The 22,166-nt window shown below is 51.4% G+C and overlaps 9 protein-coding genes across 9 annotated transcripts; 5 read left to right on the forward strand and 4 right to left on the reverse strand.

Moving 5' to 3' along the window:
* Window positions 1–46: 46 nt before the first annotated feature.
* Window positions 47–1,927, forward strand: QC764_708700 (uncharacterized protein). The gene is made up of 3 exons (XM_062950489.1): window positions 47–984; window positions 1,048–1,516; window positions 1,572–1,927. Exons 1-3 carry the CDS (start codon window positions 805–807, stop codon window positions 1,679–1,681), a joined length of 759 nt encoding a protein of 252 aa, XP_062796510.1. The 5' UTR covers window positions 47–804; the 3' UTR covers window positions 1,682–1,927.
* A 172-nt stretch (window positions 1,928–2,099) lies between these two features.
* On the reverse strand, window positions 2,100–2,694 carry ADI1_3 (1,2-dihydroxy-3-keto-5-methylthiopentene dioxygenase; the record flags this gene model as incomplete). The annotated part of the gene is made up of 2 exons (XM_062950490.1): window positions 2,100–2,219; window positions 2,293–2,694. 2 exons carry the CDS (start codon window positions 2,692–2,694, stop codon window positions 2,100–2,102), a joined length of 522 nt encoding a protein of 173 aa, XP_062796511.1.
* Window positions 2,695–4,524: 1,830 nt separating this feature from the next.
* QC764_0103770 (uncharacterized protein) lies at window positions 4,525–5,745 on the reverse strand (the record flags this gene model as incomplete). Its single annotated transcript, XM_062941101.1, has 5 exons — window positions 4,525–4,815; window positions 4,870–4,905; window positions 4,960–5,211; window positions 5,303–5,554; window positions 5,623–5,745. The coding sequence occupies 5 exons, from the start codon at window positions 5,743–5,745 to the stop codon at window positions 4,525–4,527; spliced, it is 954 nt and encodes a 317-aa protein (XP_062796512.1).
* Window positions 5,746–7,501: 1,756 nt separating this feature from the next.
* Window positions 7,502–11,041, reverse strand: QC764_708730 (uncharacterized protein). The gene is made up of 2 exons (XM_062950491.1): window positions 8,526–11,041; window positions 7,502–8,474 (listed from the first exon to the last, which is right to left on the reverse strand). Exons 1-2 carry the CDS (start codon window positions 9,809–9,811, stop codon window positions 7,889–7,891), a joined length of 1,872 nt encoding a protein of 623 aa, XP_062796513.1. The 5' UTR covers window positions 9,812–11,041; the 3' UTR covers window positions 7,502–7,888.
* Window positions 11,042–11,072: 31 nt separating this feature from the next.
* Window positions 11,073–12,225, forward strand: QC764_708740 (uncharacterized protein). Its single transcript, XM_062950492.1, has 3 exons — window positions 11,073–11,543; window positions 11,606–11,665; window positions 11,720–12,225. Exons 1-3 carry the CDS (start codon window positions 11,493–11,495, stop codon window positions 11,915–11,917), a joined length of 309 nt encoding a protein of 102 aa, XP_062796514.1. The 5' UTR covers window positions 11,073–11,492; the 3' UTR covers window positions 11,918–12,225.
* Window positions 12,185–13,506, reverse strand: HRT1 (RING-box protein hrt1). The gene is made up of 3 exons (XM_062950493.1): window positions 12,794–13,506; window positions 12,658–12,736; window positions 12,185–12,592 (listed from the first exon to the last, which is right to left on the reverse strand). The coding sequence occupies exons 1-3, from the start codon at window positions 12,917–12,919 to the stop codon at window positions 12,423–12,425; spliced, it is 375 nt and encodes a 124-aa protein (XP_062796515.1). The 5' UTR covers window positions 12,920–13,506; the 3' UTR covers window positions 12,185–12,422.
* A 953-nt stretch (window positions 13,507–14,459) lies between these two features.
* Window positions 14,460–15,725, forward strand: QC764_708760 (uncharacterized protein; the record flags this gene model as incomplete). Its single annotated transcript, XM_062950494.1, has 1 exon — window positions 14,460–15,725. The coding sequence occupies one exon, from the start codon at window positions 14,460–14,462 to the stop codon at window positions 15,723–15,725; it is 1,266 nt and encodes a 421-aa protein (XP_062796516.1).
* Window positions 15,726–18,246: 2,521 nt separating this feature from the next.
* Window positions 18,247–20,027, forward strand: LEU2 (3-isopropylmalate dehydrogenase; the record flags this gene model as incomplete). Its single annotated transcript, XM_062950495.1, has 4 exons — window positions 18,247–18,585; window positions 18,646–18,738; window positions 19,007–19,733; window positions 19,792–20,027. The coding sequence occupies exons 1-4, from the start codon at window positions 18,535–18,537 to the stop codon at window positions 20,025–20,027; spliced, it is 1,107 nt and encodes a 368-aa protein (XP_062796517.1). The 5' UTR covers window positions 18,247–18,534.
* A 735-nt stretch (window positions 20,028–20,762) lies between these two features.
* Window positions 20,763–21,851, forward strand: QC764_708775 (uncharacterized protein; the record flags this gene model as incomplete). The annotated part of the gene is made up of 1 exon (XM_062950496.1): window positions 20,763–21,851. The coding sequence occupies one exon, from the start codon at window positions 20,763–20,765 to the stop codon at window positions 21,849–21,851; it is 1,089 nt and encodes a 362-aa protein (XP_062796518.1).
* Between the last annotated feature and the right edge of the window lie 315 nt (window positions 21,852–22,166).

The following is a 22,166-nucleotide window of genomic DNA, read 5'->3' on the forward strand; positions in this document are numbered from 1 at the left end:
CTCTTTAACCACCTAAAAAGACATTATAAAAAATAGATGTAATGCGTTCAAAAGCACCTTTTGTATATATTAGTCCTTGGAATTGTTATAGAGTGACTCTCTGATGCATTTATACTTAGGTGTAATTGATGCTTTTGAAGTGTGAACTGCTTATCGCACTGTCTTGGCCCTTCTTGGCAAAACTGCTGCGAACGCGGGAGTCTAAAAACTTGTGGCCCAAGCCTTCGTAGACAAAGAAATATGCAAATAGTGAAACGGCAAGCTGGCAGCAGCGTCATTGTGGACCCCGCCGCAGCAGCGGCTCAGCTTCCCGACAAGGGTCCGAGATAAACGACACGCCGCTGTTGCTGATTGTCCCGCGGTCTTGTGTCCTGATGCTTGATGAGCAACCAAGAAGCTTCGTTTCCTAAAAGGCCACCTCAACATCTTGAGAATTAATCAATCCTTTTCGCTCACCTGCCAACACACATTTACTGCGACAGATTGCGCCATCTTCCTCAGAGGCACAAATTGTTCTACAGCAATGGCTTTTTGAACGCAATCCCATTTACGCTTGATTTCAAAGCCAACAAGACAACCTTTGAAGACTTACACTGAACGAGACCAAATCATAAATCCGCCGAGCTATATCCACCAGCTAGAAGCACGGGAACTACTACTACAAAAGTGGCAATTGCATCAACCCCTACGAGCGAGCGCCCGCCCCACTTTCCCCGGATTCTGGACTTGCGCATCACTGGCGTCGTCAACCCTAACCGCACCTATTTTCCATTTCGATCGCAGTAGGCATACAGGCTGCGCACAATGGACGGACTCATGGACAACAACGGGCGCTTCCCACTCGAGACGTGGTTCTGGGAAATGCCTGTATGCACAAGATGGTGGACAACAGCAACAGTGTTATGCGCCGGCCTGGTGCAATGTCACCTCTTAACACCCTTCCAGCTCTTCTACAGCTACAGAGCGGTATTCGTAAAAGCTCAAGTCAGTACTCTCTCCCTCCCCTTTCCCACTTGATGTATCGCTAACCTTTTCACCCCTCAAAAGTACTGGCGCCTCCTCACAACCTTCCTCTACTTTGGCCCCTTCTCCATGGACCTCCTCTTCCACGTCTATTTCCAACAGCGCTACTCCCGCCTCCTCGAAGAGTCCTCCGGCCGATCACCGGCGCACTTTAGCTGGCTGCTGTTTTACGCGATGAGCAGTTTGCTGTTACTATCACCTTTTATAGGGATGCCCTTTCTCGGACACCCACTCTCGTCGACGCTGGTGTACATCTGGTCGAGAAGGAACCCGGACACGCTGATGAGCTTTCTGGGGGTGCTGGTGTTTAGGGCGCCGTATCTGCCTTGGGTGTTGATTGCCGTGAGCTATGTGTTGCACGGCTTGATCCCGAAGGATGAGATTTTGGGGGTGGTGATTGGGCATATTTGGTACTTTTTTAATGACGTGTACCCACCGCTGCATAATGGGAGCAAGCCGTTGGATCCGCCGATGTGGTGGAGGAGGTTGATTGGTAGGTTTTCTTGATTTGGGGGCTGAGAGATGAGCAGTGCTGACATTGGCCACAGAGGGCCGCCCAAGAGAAGAAGAGACCAACGACGAGACTGCTAATGGCGTGGATAACGAGTTTGCTGTTGCTGGGGCTGGTCCGGAGGTGCCGGCGCCAGATATGCGATGAGATTGACAAGAAGGATTTGGGGGAAGGGTTGTATTTGCATGACAGTACATAGCGGTGGTCGGTTTCTTTGCGTCTAGTTCTTTACCAGCATATTTGAAACTGGCCACAGATGCTTAGCATGGACATTTTATGGCGTTGAAGGTTACGGCATCGGGACAACAGGTTGGAACCTGACGAATCCACAGTCTGGAAGCAAGTAGCGCTGATATAATGAAATATTATTCGAGCGTTGCTATCAAATGCGTCTTTCACCAGTTCTACCAATCTGATCCGTATGGATCGGGTACGAAACCCGAGCGACGGGAGTTTTGTGAGGAGCACCGAAAGTGTATAGACCAGGCCAAGAATGATCAATTCTCACTAGCTTGCTAACTTGCTTGCTTGATTTGCTTCCACCAGTCCCATAACATCATCATGCTCAAGCAGCCAAGAACTGCTGAACATACTCCTTGCGATAAGCGTTCTCATCCAACCCCTCAGTCCTGTTCAGAGGCGTCCACTTGGGCTCGTCCTTGAACAACCTCAAAGCCTTGATGTACTATTATATTCCCCGTTAGCCATCACTCCCTCACCACCACCAACCGCCATTTCCAGTAGTCAGTGAAACTTACATTATCATCATCAGTAGTAAACCTGTGGTAAATCCCCGCCGGCAGGATGATCAGATCGTTCTTCTCGAGGAAGATCCTCACCCACCTCTCGTCCTTGTCCCTGACGTCAAAGTACCCCTTGCCGTCCTTGACGTACCGGATCTCTTCGTCTTCGTGGAGGTGCTCGTCGAAGAAAGACCTAACTTTGGTCTCGTAGATGTCGCCCATGGCCTCGGGGGAGACGGTGATCTCGTCGCGGTTCTTATACCCGCGCTCGGCGGCGAGGGTGTCGACGTCGGAGAGGGAGGGGATGTGGTGGTAGAGGACGCCAAGGGAGAGGAGCTCCGAGGGGGAGATGGGGGTGCCTGAGTTGTGGGGGAGGCGTTGGTCGCCGGGGAGGTCGTCGTAGATGTAGGCTTTCATTTTGGGCTCCTTTTGAGTATAAGGGTGTGAGATTGAGGTTTGGGGTGTGAGATTTGGAGTTGTGAATGTGAGAGCTGAGAGGTGAGAGCTGAGAGGTGAGGTGAGAAATGGGTGGAATTGATGATGGAAAGGGCAGGGGATGGTGGGGTTATAAATTATTTTGGTGATGAGGGGCGGGCACTGCCTTTTTCCAGAAACACAACGAACACTTGCGCCTTCAAAAGGCACACCTCACGCAGCACGCACGGCAAATTTTCTATAAGATATCGGGCGGATTACGCCAGAAGTGGCATGTCAAACAGACCAGATGAACCACACACCTTTTTGCGTGACAAGATCGGAGGATGTGCGTGACGCCATCAAAAATGTCCCGCAATTGCGCAATCGGAACTGTTACCGTTTTGATAGCGTATTGTTACGGGATGACGTGGGTAAGGGTTGTGGGTGTGCTGCATACACAACCCTGGTTTTTGGTGAATAGGGGTAGTGATGCACAAGTCAGGGGTAATGAGGAAAAAAAGGTAAACTGGTGTCATGCTGCTTTATAGGTAAGTTGTGGCTTACTGCGTGCGGGTCGAGTGTTCATTACGATGTCTAAAAGAGGTTGCGTATCTTTTGTTGGAGGCCGATGAGGAGACGATGACTGCTCTTACTGCTCCGAGATCACGAAGTCTCGTATAATGAATGGCCCAGCAATTAGATCTCAGATCCCCGTATCCCGATAGTTTCTAGACATCTTCAACCAATGCATTGGCCCCGGAGCATGGCCAACAAGCTGGGATTGCAAAGAGGCTATAAACATACTTACTATGTGCTCCAAAGTAATTGAATATCTTTTGGCTACCTATATCATTCATCATATCTTTAGGACGGAACATCAGCTCTCCAAAGACATCTTAGCAGCTTCGAAAAGACCATCCCAACCCGCAACACACCGTCTCCCTTGCTTAATAGATACACAGTTAATAACAGATTGCGTACATCGTGATAAGTACGAATCAAAGTTCGAGACGTATTCGCAAGACATAAGACGCCTACGTTTGTATCAGCGTATCCAGATAAATGACGTCCTCACGCCAGCTCCATACGCCCGCACAAGTACACCACCAGTCGCCCAAGACTCGCTCGCTTTTCTTGAACCATCCCAGCAACTGGTTAATTGCCCAAAACGGGCATGGCATCAGGTAACACCTATGCAACACATCCCCAAAAAGTCTTCCCAGCAGCTCCAAAGACCGGCGACTGGGCTGTTCCGAGCATCATTTCAGCCCTCGCCCAACTTCCGCCCCGGTGATGTACAGCACATCAGATTGGCTGCGTTCGCGATATTCGTCCCCAGATCCAAGACATCATGGGACTCCTCGACAACTTTCCAAACTCGCAGACCCGTGAGATGGCCTCGACCTAGGCAGACGTGAGTCTGGCCGCGGGCGCAAGCGCAAAAGACACTGGCTCAGCAGCGCTCGCGAGCGCTCTAACATTCATCCCAGCCAATCAATCTAGCTGCGGTACAGCATTTTGCATGGAGGATAGGCAAAGATATGGACATATGGCAGAGGTGTAGTGTTCAACCTGCACTTACATGACTATTTATTCTATGATTTGGGTCGAATCCTGCTTAGACCGGTAGGTAAGTAGGTAGGTAAGTAGCTGGATTTTGAGAGATGATTTGTTTTGGAAGATCTGTTAATACATGCCTATCACAAAGAGATATGTATGCACATTTGAAGAGTCATTGTATTGTAGATCTCAAACTCAATGCTATCTAGAGGCTTACGCCACCCAGTCTACCACTTTGACCCGCCCCTCAAGACATTCCACAAGAGTTGTCTACTCCGCCTGACCAACAAATGCCGACAGCCTCTTCGAAACCTCCTCCCAAGTCTCCATGCCGTTCACCATATTCTTGATAGCCTGAACGACCCCGTCCTCCGAAGCCCTGACTTGACACGTCGAGTCCCTGTCCCTCAATGTTACCGACCCATCCTTCATGGTGTCAAAGTCGATCGTGATACCGAGGGGCGTGCCCCATTCGTCATTCCGGGCATATCTCTTGCCAATTGAGGCACTCGGCGAGTCCGCAATGTTGGAAATCCCCAGAGAACGAAGGCGGGCGGATAACTTGTGCACGAGGGGCGTGAACTAAGGCTGGGCGAAGAGGGGGACGATGAGAACCTTGTTGGGGGCTACACCAAAGGGAAGAGACAAGACCTAATCAAAACATCAGTAAAGAAATGCCGATGGATGATGATACCTTCCACTTACTGCGCGGGTCTCATCACCAGGCCTATGCCAATACGTCTGTTTCAAGACACAATAGAGGATTCTCCCAATGCCAAACGACGACTCAATAACGTTGGGGGTGTACACCCGTGTGTTCTGGACGCGGGTAACCTTGGCGATGGTCAAGAGTTCCTTCGACAACTCCACAGATGTCCGTCCATCACCAAGCGCCGGAGTGTCGATAGACACAATACCCTTCTCCGCAATCTCTGAAGCCGGACGCTCCAGAGTAGGCTAATCCAGAGCATCCACTGCACTCTGGATGACCTTGGCATCCTTCTTGAACCGCGGGCCGATGAGCTTCTTGTCAAGGGTAGCCTGCCACTCCTCCACCTTTAACTGGCTCTGAGAGAGCCTCCTTGACGATCAAAGGGGACCCAGTGTAGGCCGAGTGGACAGTCAAATCGTAGGCACTACCGATCAGCGCAACCGACACACGGAGAAATCGAGATTTCCACAGAAAGAAGCTCACCTGGGCAAGAATATTCTCATACTCCGCGGCAGTCCCCCCGTCCAATTTGGCGGAGTTTTTGGTCAGTCCCTTGGTGCCACGCTCAATCCGCGCCTTCAGCACATTCTCAACTAAGTGATCCGCACGCAGGTAATCCCCTATCAAACGGCGGAAAAATTAGCTCAAATTCTCACAAAGATAGGTCGAAACCCCTCCTTGCACATCCAATCCGCAAACTTGTCCACATGTCCGCTCATCTTGAGGACCAACTCCGGCGTAATCACCGTGCAGTCCAACTCGAGCATATTCTCCTCCATGACGAAATGTTTCCGCCAAGCATTGACGATGTTGGCCTGGAGGGCGCATCCTGGGAGGCCACAGTCGAACAGCCCGCGATTATCGCCCTTAAGTTGGCGGAGAGTCGATAGATTACAAATGACTCGGTGAAAAAGAAGCGTCTCTTCAAGACGGATTCAAAGAGTGGTCGATCGAAGGGTCCGCGGTTGTCATGGGAGCCATGGTTGGCGGTTGAGGCTAACCCAGTGCGGTTTGACAGGTGGGGATGATGGAGGGAGGTGCCAAGGGGACCGTTCGTGGGGGAGGGTTTATTTTTGGAGGGGTGACCCTGCGTGAATCAACGGGCTTGGTTATAGCTCCTGTGGGGCCTCTCCTATCGATAAGATATTGAAGAGGTCAGGGGATTCATGGTGTTTTCTTTGTCCTCGCAGCAATAGGCAGTGGCAGCAATAGACTAGTGGCAGGAGCATATCGGCAAGAGTAGAAGAGAGTGAGTGGTATTAGAAGAGGAGTCACGTACTAGGTAGCAAAGTAGTGGCAGCAACAGGGTAGTGGTGGAAAATATCTTAGTGGAAGCAACAGCAACAGTTTTCTAGGTCGTCAACAACATTCTAGGCCATCAACAGCAGTCTAAGTCATCAACAGCAGTCTAAGTCATCAACAGCAGTCTCACCGGATAACTGTCACGGCAAGAACTAGAGCAGTGCCTTCGGCAAGCAGGGCAACCTGAAAGATACGTTGGTAACATCAGAGCAAATTGCAAAACCAGCAGAGTAGCTATATTGGCAGCAGCAAAGATATCAGCAACAGCAGCAGATATATTAGTACTTGAGCTGAGCAGGGTATCGCAGCATGACAGCAGAATATATCAGTAAGACCAGCAAAAGATGTAAGCACCAACAGTAGAATACCTGTATTGGATAACAGGCTCTACAGATTATATTAGCAGCCACAGCAAACTGCATGGGTGGCAGGAGCAAAAGCACCATCGGAGGGTTGTAGTAAAATCTCTCAGTATGTAGCAATGGTAGGAGAGCTCATCAGCAGGAGTGAAGGCTATTCTCATGGGGTAGAAAACGGACTCGCGGTAATTGGTAGGGACAGGGTGTCTCAGCACCAACAGCACCTGAAGAATGGCTATAACAAGCTGGAGCTGGTAATAATGGAGAGATAAGCCGTGTGCTGTGGGAGAAGCAGAGTGGCAGCAGCAATTTCAAAGTAAGTATCTTTAATTACAACAACAGAAAGGAATAGCCATGACCGAAGCAGGAGTGACAGCCTATGGATATAGAGAGAAATGTAAGAGACTGGGAAATCACATCTTTTAGCCACAGCGTCTACAGTCTCCCCATGATCTTTTTCCAGCATCTGATCCCAACACCAACATGTCACTACCATCCAATCTTCTACAGTTCCGCCTAAGCATCTGTATATCTATGTAATTACTGTGCCATGTTCAGCAGCAACGAGTGCGATTGGGCTTTTGTCCACAAGCACCCAGACAAGGTCTGACTTTCATAGAAACTTTAAACAAGTCGATCCGATAATGTAGAGACGAAGTGGTTAAGTAATTAAACCAAAGATGTAAGTGTAAAGATGAAACGTTTCCAGACGAAGATGAAGACAGCACCTTAAGGGAGATCCTTCCATTGTCAATCCCCCCCATCGTGAACTTCACAAATCAAAACGTGTCTACAACACGAACTCTGTGACTTGACATCATAACACCCACATCATCACGTCACCACATCACCACATCACTACATCAACACAATCCAGTACAGAACAAACGTAATTATAGAACCCCTATATACGCAAGAAAACCACAACTATAGCTTGCCCCAGGCTGACTCCCGCCCTCCCAGTCGCCAAGCAAAGTAACGAAGAAAGTACAATTGCCACCCCACGCAGAAACCTCTTGTTCTAGTCTATTCCCCCTTGCTTTCCAGGTTTCGAAAAAAAACAACCCCGATTTGCCTCCCTCCTTGCTTTTCTCTATAGAGCTCAAATTCTCCAAGATTACCCACCGCCCAGACCCCATTATTCGTGTATAGAAAAAGATGTTCGTCTCCCTCTCGTTCTAGCAATGGGAGAAGCGCAAGAATCGAAGCAAAGAGATAACCCCCCAAATATAAGTTGGTAGCGAGAGGCAATACCACAGCTCTAAAACATGCGATAATGCCTCGCCAGCCAAAAGCCCAGAATGCAAAAAGTCAAGAGACTGCCCAGAATCCCAAAGAAAGGCGCGAGAGTGGCCCCGTCCCCATCCGCAAACGGCACCCTGACGTTCATTCCAAACAGGCCCGTCACCACATTGAGCGGGACAATGATGGACGCGAGCAGAGTCACCTTGCCCAACATACGGTTGGTGTTTGTCCCTTGGGCAATACCATCAATCGAGATCTGAGCGAGATAATTGCTGTGCGCGCGAGACAGCATCTTTTCGCAGTGGCCGAGGTTGTTCATCATGGTGACAACGTGATCCTGGATATCGCCAAGGTACATGCCTATGTCCATACGTGGCGTGACCTTGTAGTTCTCGTTGCACCTCTTGGTGAAGCCTCGGAGGACGTCGGCCTTGCCGCCAAGTAGTCTCATCAGAGCCATCGTGTTCTTGCGTGCTGTGCCGATCTTGCGGAGGAACTGTGCCATGTCATCTGTACGGGCAATGAAGACCTCATCCTCAATCTGGTCCGTTTCGTCCTCAAGCGAGCGGATATCAGGAGCGAATGAATCAACGATATCGTCGCTGCGAGCTGGTCAGCTTTGAAACTGATTAAAAGATACCAAATACACTTACATCAAGGCGTAGCAAATCCAGTCGCTACTGAGCGAGACATAATCCTTGAGCATTGCGATTCTCTTCCGCACGTGAGAGGCATGAGAATTCTTGGCATAGCTGAAACTCAGCGTGCCCTCGCGGAAGACAACCGCATAGATGTTGAAAGGCTTGAACTCCTTCTCCCCATCCTCGTCATTCTCGATAAAGAATGACCGGAAGCAGGCAAAGTAGTACGACGGGAAGAGTTCAATCTTCTCGCGAGATTCCTGCGTCGTGATATCTTCAATTGTCAGGGGATGGATACCAAAAGCCCTGCAAACGGCGCGCACCTCCTCTTCAGAAGGGTTCTTCATATCCAGCCACCACACACCATCCGTCTCGCCCTTGGGGAAGCTGAAGAGACCACGGATATCCTCACCCTCCACGAGCAATCCTTCGAGATCGGGGGCATTGATTGTCGATTCCCAGGCCGAAGAGAAGAAACTGACCCGGTTGGGATCTGGCTGAGGCACCAGGAGTTGGACCTGCTTGACCTGTTCCTCGTCTTGACCTTTTTCGGACTTTTCTTGGTGGCTCTCTGCGTCAAAGGCTGGCGACAGAAAGTCACCATCCAAAGTGATCATGGGCGTTGGAACATTAGATGGGTTGGTAGAGGGCCGGACATCAGGGAATGTGCGAAGCACAGAAGGACGACGAGCTGCTTCACGGGCCTCACTTTCGGCTTTCATGAAATTCTCCAGATAGTCAAAGTCAATGTGCAGGGTGGCACCACTCCGCTCGTCCTGAAGCGGAAAGCAGACATCCTCCTCGGCTGACTTGTTGGTCGCAAGACTGGCGGCATCATCACTCGCCGCCACAGTGACCTGCTTGCTGCGGTAACTATGCCGACTGACAATGGATGCAGTCCTCTGAAGCGGTGGCTCCTCCTGCTCATTCTGCTCCGGCTTCGGTTCCGAGAACGACATGTCGCGCTCCCGCCGGCGGGCCTCGGCAAAGGCCTTGACCGAATTAGGAGGCGACGAAGAGCGATCCGAAATCGACTCGATGGTTGGCCGACGGGCGCGTCTCATGGTGGGCGAGTTCTCAGGCCCCTCATCGTCGATGATGGCCTCTTCAAAATCGCGAACAACAGGTTGTCCGGCTGCAACACCTGCAACTTGGCGTGCCCCGTAAAGGGAGTCAAATGTTCCTCGTCGAGCGCGATCAGGGCGATGCACCGACGCCGTCTGGTTTCGGTGGTCGTCCAACTCTGGAACAGGGGTCGAGTACCCCGAGTTTCCGCCCATCTCCTCCTGGTCGGACATTTTCGTGGTGTGTCTGCTTGTCGTCTTGCGGTGATCCAGTGGTATTGATAGTTCCGTCCCCTTTCTCAGTCTCTTTCCTTAGCTTCCTTACTTTTTCCCGATGCAATGGGTCCTAACCCAGCCCAAGAGCCCCTAGTGAGGACTCAGTCGCAGCGCATATTGCCGTGGGTGTCGTCGCAAGAAAGCACCAGCGGGGGGCAGCGAACGGCCGGGAGCCGTCCGCAACGACGCTCTTGTAAAACACCTGAATTGAGAAGAGGGCCGCGGTACCGGGACCCTGGTAAAGCGACGCTGATGAAGGTGGCGGGTGATCTTCGTTTCTGTGATGTCAAATTAAACTCGTAGGCTACTGAAGGCCAGTTAAGGCGGCTTCTTGTTCACTCCACTGTAGACCAGCTCAGGCCCCAGGAGTGAACGAGGAGTAGAAAACGTTGAATCGATGGTGCCCGCCAGTTTGTGATGACGAAGCAGTCGAGACAGCCTGTGCGACTCGGGACCCGTATATATGTCGCAAATTCGGCGCGCTATCGTGATGGTCTGATCAAACCAGCTTCTGGGGTCGAAATTATCGGCGCTGACTTCTATGAAACAATATTGATGCAAGCTGGCTAATGGCGATAGTTGCTAAGGAGAACAGTCGGCAGGCATGGCCTGTTCCTAGGTAGCTAGGTTGCGGATGTTGGTGATGAGTGATAATTAGGTGGTGCAAGGAGAAAATAGAGCAAAGCAGGTTGACCGCGTTTTGAAGCTGACAGTCAGATATGCCGAGCATATGACGTTCCTGATTCACTCAAGGATAAGGGGCTGCGCCACAGGTGAATTTCTTAATAAACCCCTGTAGGAATGCGAATTCACTCCGCTGTGACAGGGAGAGGTGACTTCTCAACGGTCACCAGATTTGTCGAGGAAGATGTTGTAGGATGGGATGGAAGGGGGAGGGATGGAGGGATAGTGCTCTGGGCCCGGCGATGGATTTTCACTTTTTGGCCTCTGCTCAAAGAAATTCCAAGTTGTTGGTCAGGAGGGCTTTCCTTGACATTGACTTTGCACGGGATGGAAAAAGTTTGGCCACTTAGCGCCGCCGGCGTTAGTCATCACTAACCAAAAGCCCGCAATTCGGGTATCAAAGGGCCAAGAGACTCTTGTCACAGAATTGCGTACGTAAACAGGGCAGAACGCCTCCATCGTCAGGAGAGCAGCTAGAAAGCTTGATGACGCTCCATCCGAGAGGTAAGCTCACATTCCCAATTCCTCCCTTCCACTGCCAATGAGGAGAAATGTCAACCCCATCCCGTCAATAAATACAGCAGCACATGCACTGCACAGGTGCATGATAGGGGAGTTGTGTTCAGCCTCAACAGGGGCTGTTGGGCTTCGACGCAGTAGCGACCTCCCCAAATGCACCAAATCTTCCGGGAAGTGGGGCTTATATGTACATTCTGATTGGCCAGTCGCATCCAGGCATACGGTGCCCTGTCCTGTGCGCTGCCGGAGGGCAAGTGCAAGCGGCACGTCCCCCAGAAGACACGTTGAAACCAATTGCAGATCCACTCTTTTGACATCAATCACTGTGGACCAGACCACGGCGCATCACAGACAATTCATATCAATCGCGATAGCAACGACGACCTCAATCGCCAGTTCCCTGTCCAAAGTCCAGACTCATCCTTGAAAACTCAAGATGGCGGAACAACTCCTCGAGCAAGCCCGCGACATCTTTGAAGGCCAGATTGTACTTCCTTCCATCTTCCACAACAATCACCTGTCCCCCCCAAGCTAACTTATACATCCCAGGACTTCGAAGGCCAAAAGCTAGTAGAGAATCTCGTCAACATCTCGCTCTCGATAGTAGGGGTACGATTCTACCACAATCCCCCTTTCCAGCAGACAGCGCTAACTTCACTCCAGGCAATCGCCTTCCTTGTTGGCTACTTCCTCCAAGACATCAAGCTCGCCGTCTACATCGGTCTCGCCGGCACCGCCGCCACTTTTCTTCTTACCGTCCCTCCCTGGCCAATCTACAACAAGAATCCCGTCAAGTGGTTGCCGGTAGCGGGAGCCGCACCACCAACAAATATAGTTATCGATGAAAAGATGCTGCGGTGAGGGAATCGGACGAGGCTATGTGTATTTCTGAGAGTAGTTCAATTTATGGTTTTAGTAAAATGCGGTTAGCATTCGGGACATTGTCTTTTGCATTCTCCAGGGCTTGATTTACATGGGGAGGGACATCAGCGTCCGTTGGTGGCTTTGGCAGCATAGAAGTGGGAACACTTCATGGCCGGACTTTAAACACAGATGTTGGTGCCTGTCTTTCTGCTAACTAGCACAAAAGTTCTGGATGACCACCAAATCGGTGTCTTGATACTGGCACACACCAAGTGTGATCGTGAACGTCGTTGAATTCCTCTAAGCAGGGGAATTCCCATATCGTGAACTCCTCTTACGAGGCAAGACTCAAGTACATGTGCTCGTGTTGTAAACCCAGTCCCAAACTCCCAAATTATCACCAGTCGTCTGTGTCCCTTCGCTTGTGCCATATTCCAACATTGTGACAGCTGTGTTGTTCGGGCAACTTCCCTTCCAAGCTCCGCCTTTCAATTTAGATACTCTATCGGCCGTACTTCTGGAACTCCCAGTCCCTATTGTCGAGTGGGCATACTTGGCGCGCCTTGAGCCATCTGGAGATGCAGTGGAAGTGGAAGGCGTGGTTGCAAATGCCCCAGGCTACAGTGCACTCCTCGCTCGTGGCTGAAGCTTGGTTCGCCTGACATTCTATACCTGCAAGGAGAAACGTGTTAGCATCCGGACCGCAAATCGTGATATGATATCAGACAACAGCTTACACAAGTCCATGATGTGGTTTCGGCAGATGGCACAATTGTCGACCACTATGTCCCAGGCCCACAAGGCTACCGCATTCCACTAGAGTCGCGTCAGCTATCGTAACGTCGAGCTGCATCAAGAGCATATTCTTCCTACTTTCTTGACTTCGAAGCGCTTCTTCCCATCCTTTCCCTCTCCGTCAGCGGCGGTGCCCTTCTTCTTGGTGACGGGGGCCGAGGAGGCGGGCGCGTCGGTCGCGTCGGTCATATCAACGTCGGCCATGGTTGTTTGTCGTCGTTTTGCGAAACGGGGTCGAAGTGGTGGACAAGTTGGTGTTTTGTTTCTGAAATCTGCGATGCGGGGGGAAAGTTTGGTCTGCCTTCGCTGGTTGTGCTGAAATCGCAGCTACCAGGCAGCGTTGGTCAGTCTCCGCTTTGGCTTGTTATTGGTGCAGGAGAGGCGGCAGAAAGGTGTTGGGCCTATTATGACATCAACCACGAACCAGAGGCAAGTAATCTCCTTGAGAATATCTTATCAAAAACTAACAACCTCTTTCCCCACGATCTAGTGAAAGACTCGCTCTTCCAAGAGCGCCTGGTAAATCCAAATCCACCAGGCAACTGCGAGTCGCAGCCGCCGTCGGGCTGAGTTGACAGCCCCGCCACAACCCCGCGCCGACTGATGTGTCAGGCTGGATAGATGCATACCAACCAGGATCATTGCATAGAGGCCCCGTATGATGCAAATCATGCAGTGCGCTAGAAACCGGGACTTTCTCTTGCCGTCTCGCAACGATGGACCCTGGCGGATACCACCCTAATAAATACACTGATCGCTTCACTGGCAGAGACGTCATGATCCAGATCATCTATCTACATTAGGCTTGAAGCAGAGGAGAATCATAACGACTTGTCATGTTGGTTTGGGCTGTTGGGCTGCCTGAACAAACACCTGAAATGAGGCCTACCAAGCAATGCCGGGCAGAGCGAGCTTGGCAGCTGGGACAAAGACGGGAGCAAAAGTGGGCAGTTGGGGGCAGTCACAGCCACTCTCTCTGCGTTCAGCATTCCATCAGCCAAGAAATGGTCCCTCTTGGGTGGTCATCCTGTTAACCGTCGCAATGAATGATAAGGGTTTCAAGGTCTTGAGAGTTAATCCAAGCCATGTGAGCCCGGGCAGGTTGAGTTTCAACATTTTTTTTTTTTTGGCGAGAGCCTCAAGGGAGTCTAGTAGACAATTAAACGCACAAAATGAAGGGTTTGATGGCGAGTAAGTTGGCCAGGAGCAATGCTGCTCCCTCATTGGACCTCTTGCAGGAGTGAATGCGGTTCGCGGTTACAGGAAAGGGCGCGCGGGCCAAGTGCACGATGGAATTCAGGCCTGGCTGCCAGGTCAGCCTGCCCGATCGGCGACAGCATTAAATATGCGGTATCCTAGGGAAGCCCCAGCTACTTGACTCCTCCCGCCTCCATCGCGATTCTCTTTCCTACCACAATAAACAAACCCCTCAAAAAACACCCCAAAAACAACATGCGCAGAGAAGCGACCGCCGAAAAATTCATCATTGCCCATTCCAGTAGTCTTACCGAGTCATCAACAAGGACCAGCGCTCCATTTACCCTCCGATCAACCGTCACGTCGACGTTGTCGAGCAGAGTCGTTCCCCGCCCGCCCATCCCATAAATCGTCACTTGGAGCACACAAGTCACAGACCCTCTGCGCGCCACCCGCAAACGGTCTATCTAACCTTGAGGTTATCGCTTTCTGATCGACTATAAATCCCTCTTTCCCATCTCTACCCGCGGCACTTTCTCTTACCACTATGCTGCAGCAGCAACAACAACAACCGCACGAACAACTGCGTGCTAAGCACACTCCAGGGAGACGGCGACCAAAGCGCCCGGGGAACTCTCCCGCCCTCAAAAACTATGCTTCGGAAAACGATGTGCCTAGCGATGCGTGCGCACCGGTTGACCTCGGCATTCCGCTGACGCCACAGAAATCTGTGTCAAACAGCCCTGCACCCGTCTCGTCGTCGCAAGCGCAACCCAATCAATCCGGCAAGCCCAAAGGTCGCACTGCGAACAACAAGCCGCGCCCAAAGTCAGGCCCTTCGACGTCGCCTGTTCCAGCCAGGCATGGTCGCAACTCTCCTCCCGAGTCGGCTCCCGCAAAGGCCGCGGGCCTCCCTGCTGCGTATGCTGGTGCAACATTTCATGCGTCGCCGGCTCCTGCTTCCCTCCCGATTCCCAGTTTTCTCGCTGCCAAGGCCTTGGATTCGCCCGGTATTAAGGACACCGGCCGCGTCAGTTCAGAGCCTTCGCCTCCTGCCACCGATACCGAGGCTTCTACCCCTCGACAGAGGATCATGAGCGCTGAAATCACACGAGAAGAATCGCCGCTTGATTTCTTTTTTAAGGCTCACAGAGCTGAAAAGGAGAGCGAGGCCCGCAGGGCGAGCACGGCAAATATCTCGATTCCTCCATCTAGCATGTATTCGCCACCAGCCCAGCCGCAATCTCCTTTGGCCCCTAGGACAGTCCCGAACGGCATTGATGCCCGTCGTCACCAGCGACCAGTATATCAGCGGAATGGATCAAGCGGAATTTCAACTTCGGAGTTGGACGGCAACCCAAGAGCCCTCATTGGACCAGCCTTCTCGACACCTTATAACGACAGGCTTCGGGCAGCAGGACGCATCAATGAAAAGCAGGCCAACTCTCCCCAGAGGACCTTTCATCAGCAGCAACAGTTCGCCCCTCCACAACAGTCATCGCCGGCAGATGCCACAGAGAGGCTCAAACAGTATCTTGCCATTGGTTCTCAACCACCGATCAAGTTGGATTTCACCAAAGCATCATCCCAACCCAAAAATCAGGCTCCTCCCAAGCCAATCACTTTGGAGTACACCCGCTCGGGCCCGGCACCCGACATTCCGAGGCAGTACCCCGTTGCCGGGTATGCTAGACCTGAGTACAGCCGACCGGCAGACCTTGTGGACGCAGAAGATCATCTTCGTCGTGTGTTGAAGATTGACGGACTGAATCTAGGAGGAGCGCGCCTTCCAACAAATTATCAGAGCTCCTAAGTTCTGGTGCAAATCTGCAACGGAACGCCATTTCTTGGCAAGATCCTGCATTAAGGCAGGGCATCTCATCTGTTTCATTTACCTTTTCCATGTTATTGGTTTTGTTACCTCTCTCCATTCTGGGCGTTTAGGGTATTTGTTTTTCTACGACACCAGGCACGGCATGGCGATCACGATTTATTTCAGGGCTTTCAGTGCGATACGGTGGCGGACTTGGTCTCCTGGGCGAAGGGGGTACGGCGGCTCGTCACAGGGTTCTGGGGTTCTTTTTACTATCATGATTCGGATATGGTCGGTCCCTTGGGAGTTGATTTTTCATTCATTTTCAGGAGCAATCGTCTGGATTTTTGGCATCATTATCTTTGATCAGAAGGAGTCACTTTGACCTTCCTTTTCCTCACCCCTTTTGATGCCGAGTTTTTGAGGCGAACAACAAACGGGTGGCTTATCAGTTGAAGAAGAAAGACGTTATAGATTTCTTTCCTATCTACGGCTAACTTCTACTACGATACACCGAGGGCGGCGAGGATGGCATTGGGACTTTCTCTTTTTAGCGATGGGTTTCTCCGGGTTTTTCTCAAACCACATTGGCAGGCGAGCATGGCGGGCATCTTTCGATTCAAGACGAGGGGTTGGGATTTGGAAAACGGATGGTTTCCCGAATGGGAACAAACGAGGCTTTGTTTGCGCCTCTTCCAAGTTCCTGCCCCGCGCTTCTCGAATCTATCACGATCAACGACGACAATGTCATCATCATCATCATCATTCGCTTCTTTTACTGTTCATCGACATACATCACCAACCCACGACGATACCACGTTGCATCCAGCCAGCAAAGCCAACAAAGCGAACCATCATTCAATCTTTTTTATATCTCTCTTTCCTCCTCTTCTGTTCATCGTTGTTTCATTCGAAACATGGGAGTTCACGAAAAGGGGGGCGGACGGGACCCGCCTTACCACCTGACCTAATCAGTTTTTTTTTTTTGAGGTGAAGCACTTGGGTTGTTGTTTTTTCATCAAAATGATACCCCATTACTACACTCAACCAACCCGGGAAATTTTTCACTGGCTTTTTTTTCTTCTCTTTTTGGTCAAATACTGGGTGGGAAACTTTGTACTTATTTTTGCTGACTCTTTTTTTTTTTTTTTGCTTTTGTGGTTAAAGGGAGTTTTTTTGGGGGGGAGATTAGGTTTCTCTGTCCTGTTTACTACTAATACAGGTGGTGGTTGGCGGCGAGGGTGGGAATTGCTGTTGTTGTTTTCTTCCAGGAGTGTGTAGGGGAGGGGGGTGTTTAAGGCGCCAAGCGGCGGGGTGTCTTTCAAATTAGGGTTGAGAGTGGGAATGAACGATGACTGGGAGGAATGGAAGAGGAACTCGATGGGGAAGATGATATGGATGGTTGAGTGGATAGGTGGTGGGTGTAGGATGGAGGAGTTGCGGTGGTGATGATGATGATGATTTTGGATGGCGCTTTTGCTCTCTGCCGAGGGTGAGAAGACTTGGCGGGCCTTATGGGTGAGGATAGTTGAACGATGGACGATGGCCAGATGTGGGATATGGTGTAGCTTTATGGGGAGGGGTTATAGGGGTCTGCACAAGAGTAGGTGGTGGAGATTATGAAGAAGTGGGTGAGTGAACGAGCAAGAAGAGGCAGAAGAAGGGGAATGGCCAGGGAGGTGTGCAGAGATGGGGAGTGAAGAAGATCCGCAAGATGACGGGGGGGGGCAGGATGACAAGGGGTACGGACACACACAAAAAACGAACGACTAACCGATCTCTCTCGAATATGGTTATTCTATCACACGATTACCTCGCGCTTTTCATGGGCAAATGCAACGTCCTCGCTGATCAAGCGGAAACTCTTGGGGGAGAGTGGGTGGGGGAGAAGAGAAAACAAAAGAAAGAAAAAACTTTTTTGGAGGGAAATATATGGTGGGAGGATAACGCATGGACAAGAGAACCAGTTATTAGCAGACATAGTTTCGTGAAATGTCAGCAGCCATCATATTTTTTCCGTTATTTTTTGGTGTTTTCCGAAAGGGAGGAGGAACTGTGATGTGATTTGTGAGACTGAAGTTATCTTGTGTAATTGGGTCATGAACACAGCGCGCGAACACGGCATTAGATTACATGAGGGTTTGTTACTCAATCTGGATGGTTCTGAGAGAATGAATGGCTATGAAGCAAAGATTTTGGATGTTGTGGCCGGGGGAGCCGGTCCCTATGACCTGGTAAGTACCCGACCGTGCCCCACGGGGGTACGAGCTTTGCGGCCCGCAGCCAGGGGACGGGTGATATTCCTCTGGAGGTTTTTGGGATGGGATACAAGGCAGCTAGAATATTTTCAAGACATGTGTGTGTGTGTCTCACTCATTATATCCGAGGTGCTTGCCTTTTGGAGTCTCATGGCCGGAAGCGGACCCTGTTTGATTCACATCTTGACCCCCCTCCCTGAGAGGAAATGGCCCGCGTTGCCCCGAAGGTTGTGTTGGCCGCCGAACAGCGGTACAATTCCACCCGCCGACTTCGGAAGGCGGGGTCAGGGGATTGGAATTGGCGATCAAGCTTTGGGGAGTTCCAAGTCAAAAGGGGGCTGCTCGAACATCAACCAGCTTTGGGATGATTTTTCCTCTGAAAGTTTTATTTTATCTATTTTTGTTGTTTGGGTCTGTTGACAATTGATTCAACCCAATCTACGTCATAGCTGTTCTTGGGCTCTCTATACACCTTTTTTTTGCTGCGCCCAAAACCCCGACGTTATCCGACCCCGCTTCTTTTTCCCAGCTTTGAAAGTTTAAGAATAAAAATGGCGACTCACAATATTGTTGTTTTTGGGGGTGATCACTGCGGTCCGGAGGTATGGTTTTGATTTTGGAAGGGAGAAGGGAGTGGATGACTTGCTGACGAGGGGAAATAGGTTGTTGCCGAGGCTGTCAAGGTCCTCAAGGCGATTGAGACAAATGTGCCAAGCGCGGGCAAGTTTAACTTGCAGGAGCACTTGTTGGGTGGTGTAAGTTATTTTTCTCTTGCTTCTTGAGGCTAAAGGGGGGTTGGAAAGGGGAGTAGTGCGGTGTAAGGGAGAGCTCCGCGGTGAGTTCAGGTGAAGTTGTCAAGAGCTCGAGGCTTGAGGTTGAAGCTGGCGGAAAGATAGGGTGGGGAGTTGTTATGCGTTCAAACGCTGTGCCAGGAGGATGACCCAGGAGCGCAATCCTGGGAGCTTTCAAGCTATCACCATTGCGAGAGTCATAGCCCCAGCCAGCTAATCCACTTCCCTCCAGGCCTCCATCACTGCCCACAACAGCGCCCTGACCGACGAAGCCCTCGCCGCCGCCAAGGCCGCCGATGCCATCCTCCTCGGCGCCATCGGTGGTCCCGAATGGGGCCCTTCCTCCCCCGTCCGTCCCGAAGAGGGTATCCTCAAGCTCCGCAAGGAGCTCGGCACCTACGGCAACCTCCGCCCATGCAACTTCGCCTCCGAGTCCCTCGTCGATTCCTCCCCTCTCAAAGCCGAGGTCTGCCGCGGCACTGACTTCATCGTCGTCCGTGAGTTGACCGGCGGTATCTACTTTGGTGACCGCAAGGAGGACGACGGTTCCGGTTTCGCCATGGACACCGAGCCCTACTCCCGCCCGGAGATTGAGCGCATCGCCCGTCTGGCTGGTTTCTTGGCTCTGGGCCAGAACCCCCCGGCCAAGGTCTGGAGTTTGGACAAGGCCAACGTTTTGGCCACGAGCAGACTGTGGAGAAAGGTTGTGACGGAGGTGTTTGAGAAGGAGTTCCCTCAGCTGTCGGTGAACCACCAGCTGATTGACTCTGCGGCTATGTTGATGGTCAAGAACCCGAGGGCGCTGAACGGTGTGGTGATCACCAGCAACTTGTTTGGTGATATTATTAGCGATGAGGCGTCGGTTATTCCGGGGTCGATTGGGCTTTTGCCTAGTGCTTCGTTGGGTGGTATTCCTGATGGGAAGGGCAAGTGCAATGGTATTTATGAGCCTATTCACGGTAAGTTCTCTTGGGTCCTCCTTTTTATGTCGCTGCTTGCTGACGAGTGCCTTGTTAGGCTCTGCTCCCGACATCTCTGGCAAGGGCATTGTCAACCCCGTTGGCACCATCCTCTCCGTTGCCATGATGCTCAAGTACTCCCTCAACCTGCCCAAGGAGGCTGCTGCTGTTGAGGCTGCTGTTAAGCTGGCTATCGACAACGGTGTCCGCACCAAGGATCTGGGTGGCTCGGCTAGCACAACTGATATGGGTGATGCCGTTGTTGCTGAGCTCGTCAAACTCCTCAAGGCTTAGAGAGCTCATAGGATAAAAATGAAGTAAAATAATGAAAATCCATCCTCAGAAACCAGTCAGCAGTCCATCGGTCGTGTATGCTCCCATTGTATATCTGGCTAACAAAAAGGGCTCTCAACAGCCAGGTATGCCCCTAATATCGGGAAACCAGCCTACCTCTCGAGTACACTCACTCCAAGTTTCCATGGAAGCATGCCCCGCGTCGATCCCGAAGTTTGGCGCGCCCCACACTTGTCAAAAACCTAAAGTGGAACTCCCGAAATGCGGGCCGGACTCGGGAAGCCAAGGGCAGCCAAGAAGGGCTTGGCGCTTGCTCCCAAGTCCCCGTCATCGGCAGCCTTACCGAGCCGACGGCAACGTCTCATCAGGGGCAAGTGCTTCTCCATTCATGCGGGCGTTCGATGACTGAATTGAATGAACGTTGTATATATAGCAGCTGTCATTCACTGCAGTCGGTGTCATCAAACTAGGTATTCTCCAATTCGAGAAGCAAGTCTCAAGGCTATATACTCTAAACCAATCCCATTGACGTGTGATTCCCCCCAACCCCCGCACAATGAGTGAGCCAAGGCAGAACAGGTGACCACTTACAAACATCCATTTGCGTGGCTCTGCATTTTTTGGAAAGTGGGAAATCACGCATCCCTCTTCACTCACTGTCAAGTAGGTAGATATCAATCCATTAATGTTTTCCATCCACTGTGAACCCTCAACATCGCAATCCAATTCGGCATCATGCCAAGAAACTTCTTCACCCGCAACTCCCTCCCCGAAACTACAGAACACCTCCTCTTTAGCACAGCCCTCGCTCGCTTCCCTACCTCTGTGCTCATCGAGCCCGCTGTTCAGGGGTACTGCTCTTACACGCTTCTCAACACCACCCAGCAGCTCGTTTTGCAGTTCCGGCCCGAGAAACATGCCATTGATCTTGAGGTTGCAGCTTTGGCGAGGGGGGTTCATGGGGCTTGGGCGCCGGAGACGGAATTTCTTGGGTTTATTGGGGGGGGGAAGGAGGGCGGGAGGATGGGGTTTTATTGTCATGGGTTGATTCCTGGGAGGATTTTGGCGGGTTTTAGGACAGGGGAGGGAGGGGTTGAGGTGGGTGGGTTGGTGAGGGAGTTGGCGGAGTTTTATGCGCAGGCGTATCGTTATGGTGGGTGTGGTGGTGAACGGAGAGGGAAGGTTGGGGGGAGTTTGGAGGGGCGGTTGGTGATGTTGAGCGAGGGACTCCCTGCTCGTTTCCGACCGTTTGTGTCTCCTGTTCTTGGAGAGCTTTCTGGGATTGTTGAGCTTCCTTGGGTGCTTACACATGGGGATTTTAGCGCGGATAATGTTATGGTGAGGTTGGAGAGCGCTGAGAAGCGGAAGGAAAGGGGTAAAGGGAGGTCGAGGGGTGGTGAGAAGTCGAAGCGGGAGTTGAGGTTGAAGGGTGTGATTGACTGGGCCGAGGCTGAGTTTTTGCCGTTTGGGACGGGTTTGTATGGGTTGGAGAGTATACTGGGACATCTTGATCGGCTGAACACGTCTAATGAAGAAGAAGTAGGAGGGAGGTCTCGATTAAGAGAGATATTCTGGTCTGAGTTAGCAAGTCTGATACCCCAACTGAAGACAGATGAGGAATTCTACGAGAGGGTGAAATTGGCCGGTTTGATGGGCGTGCTATTTTGGCATGGGATAGCATTCGACAACGGGGCACTTGACCGGGTTGTTGAGGAGGGGAGGGATGATGAGGAGATTGGGCTGTTGGATGAGATTTTGTTTGGTGAGGGGAGTGAAGACTTTGCCGAGTTAAAAAGCAAAAGAGTCGAAAACTCCAAAAAATGAACCCGCAACCTCAGTCCTCAGAGCAGGGAAGGTACAGCACGAGCCACATTATATTGTGGTTAAAACCACTGCGCCAACTCACATCCTATTGAATGTTGCGATACTTGGAGGGGCAGAAAGGGAGCCTATATGCTACTGATGAGAGTGATGGGTTGCTCTTGCCGATTTAGGGGAGGCATGTGAAATGGGAAGGAGCGACCTGGGTGCTCCTGCCTTGACGGGCCACAGGGTCACGCGGCTACCGAGGAATCCCCTCTTTTCCACCACCCCATCAGTTCTGTTTTTGTGATAATGGCCTCACCTCCTTCTATGCTT

The sequence above is a fragment of the Podospora pseudoanserina genome (assembly GCF_035222485.1).
Source record: "Podospora pseudoanserina strain CBS 124.78 chromosome 7 map unlocalized CBS124.78p_7, whole genome shotgun sequence".
Classification (NCBI taxonomy): Eukaryota; Fungi; Ascomycota; class Sordariomycetes; order Sordariales; family Podosporaceae; genus Podospora; species Podospora pseudoanserina.

What these genes read in the sequence shown, in the direction of transcription:
- QC764_708700 (XM_062950489.1), top strand. Translation starts at nt 805, where the DNA reads ATGGACGGACTCATGGACAACAACGGGCGCTTCCCACTCGAGACGTGG. An exon ending in CGGTATTCGTAAAAGCTCAA is followed by an intron (nt 985 to 1,047) that starts GTCAGTACTCTC and finishes ACCCCTCAAAAG; the next exon opens with TACTGGCGCCTCCTCACAAC. An exon ending in GTGGTGGAGGAGGTTGATTG is followed by an intron (nt 1,517 to 1,571) that starts GTAGGTTTTCTT and finishes CATTGGCCACAG; the next exon opens with AGGGCCGCCCAAGAGAAGAA.
- QC764_708730 (XM_062950491.1), bottom strand. Translation starts at nt 9,811, where the DNA reads ATGTCCGACCAGGAGGAGATGGGCGGAAACTCGGGGTACTCGACCCCT. An exon ending in TGGATTTGCTACGCCTTGAT is followed by an intron (nt 8,475 to 8,525) that starts GTAAGTGTATTT and finishes ACCAGCTCGCAG; the next exon opens with CGACGATATCGTTGATTCAT.
- QC764_708740 (XM_062950492.1), top strand. Translation starts at nt 11,493, where the DNA reads ATGGCGGAACAACTCCTCGAGCAAGCCCGCGACATCTTTGAAGGCCAG. An exon ending in ACATCTTTGAAGGCCAGATT is followed by an intron (nt 11,544 to 11,605) that starts GTACTTCCTTCC and finishes TATACATCCCAG; the next exon opens with GACTTCGAAGGCCAAAAGCT. An exon ending in TCTCGCTCTCGATAGTAGGG is followed by an intron (nt 11,666 to 11,719) that starts GTACGATTCTAC and finishes ACTTCACTCCAG; the next exon opens with GCAATCGCCTTCCTTGTTGG.
- HRT1 (XM_062950493.1), bottom strand. Translation starts at nt 12,919, where the DNA reads ATGGCCGACGTTGATATGACCGACGCGACCGACGCGCCCGCCTCCTCG. An exon ending in AGCGCTTCGAAGTCAAGAAA is followed by an intron (nt 12,737 to 12,793) that starts GTAGGAAGAATA and finishes ACGCGACTCTAG; the next exon opens with TGGAATGCGGTAGCCTTGTG. An exon ending in AAACCACATCATGGACTTGT is followed by an intron (nt 12,593 to 12,657) that starts GTAAGCTGTTGT and finishes TTCTCCTTGCAG; the next exon opens with GTATAGAATGTCAGGCGAAC.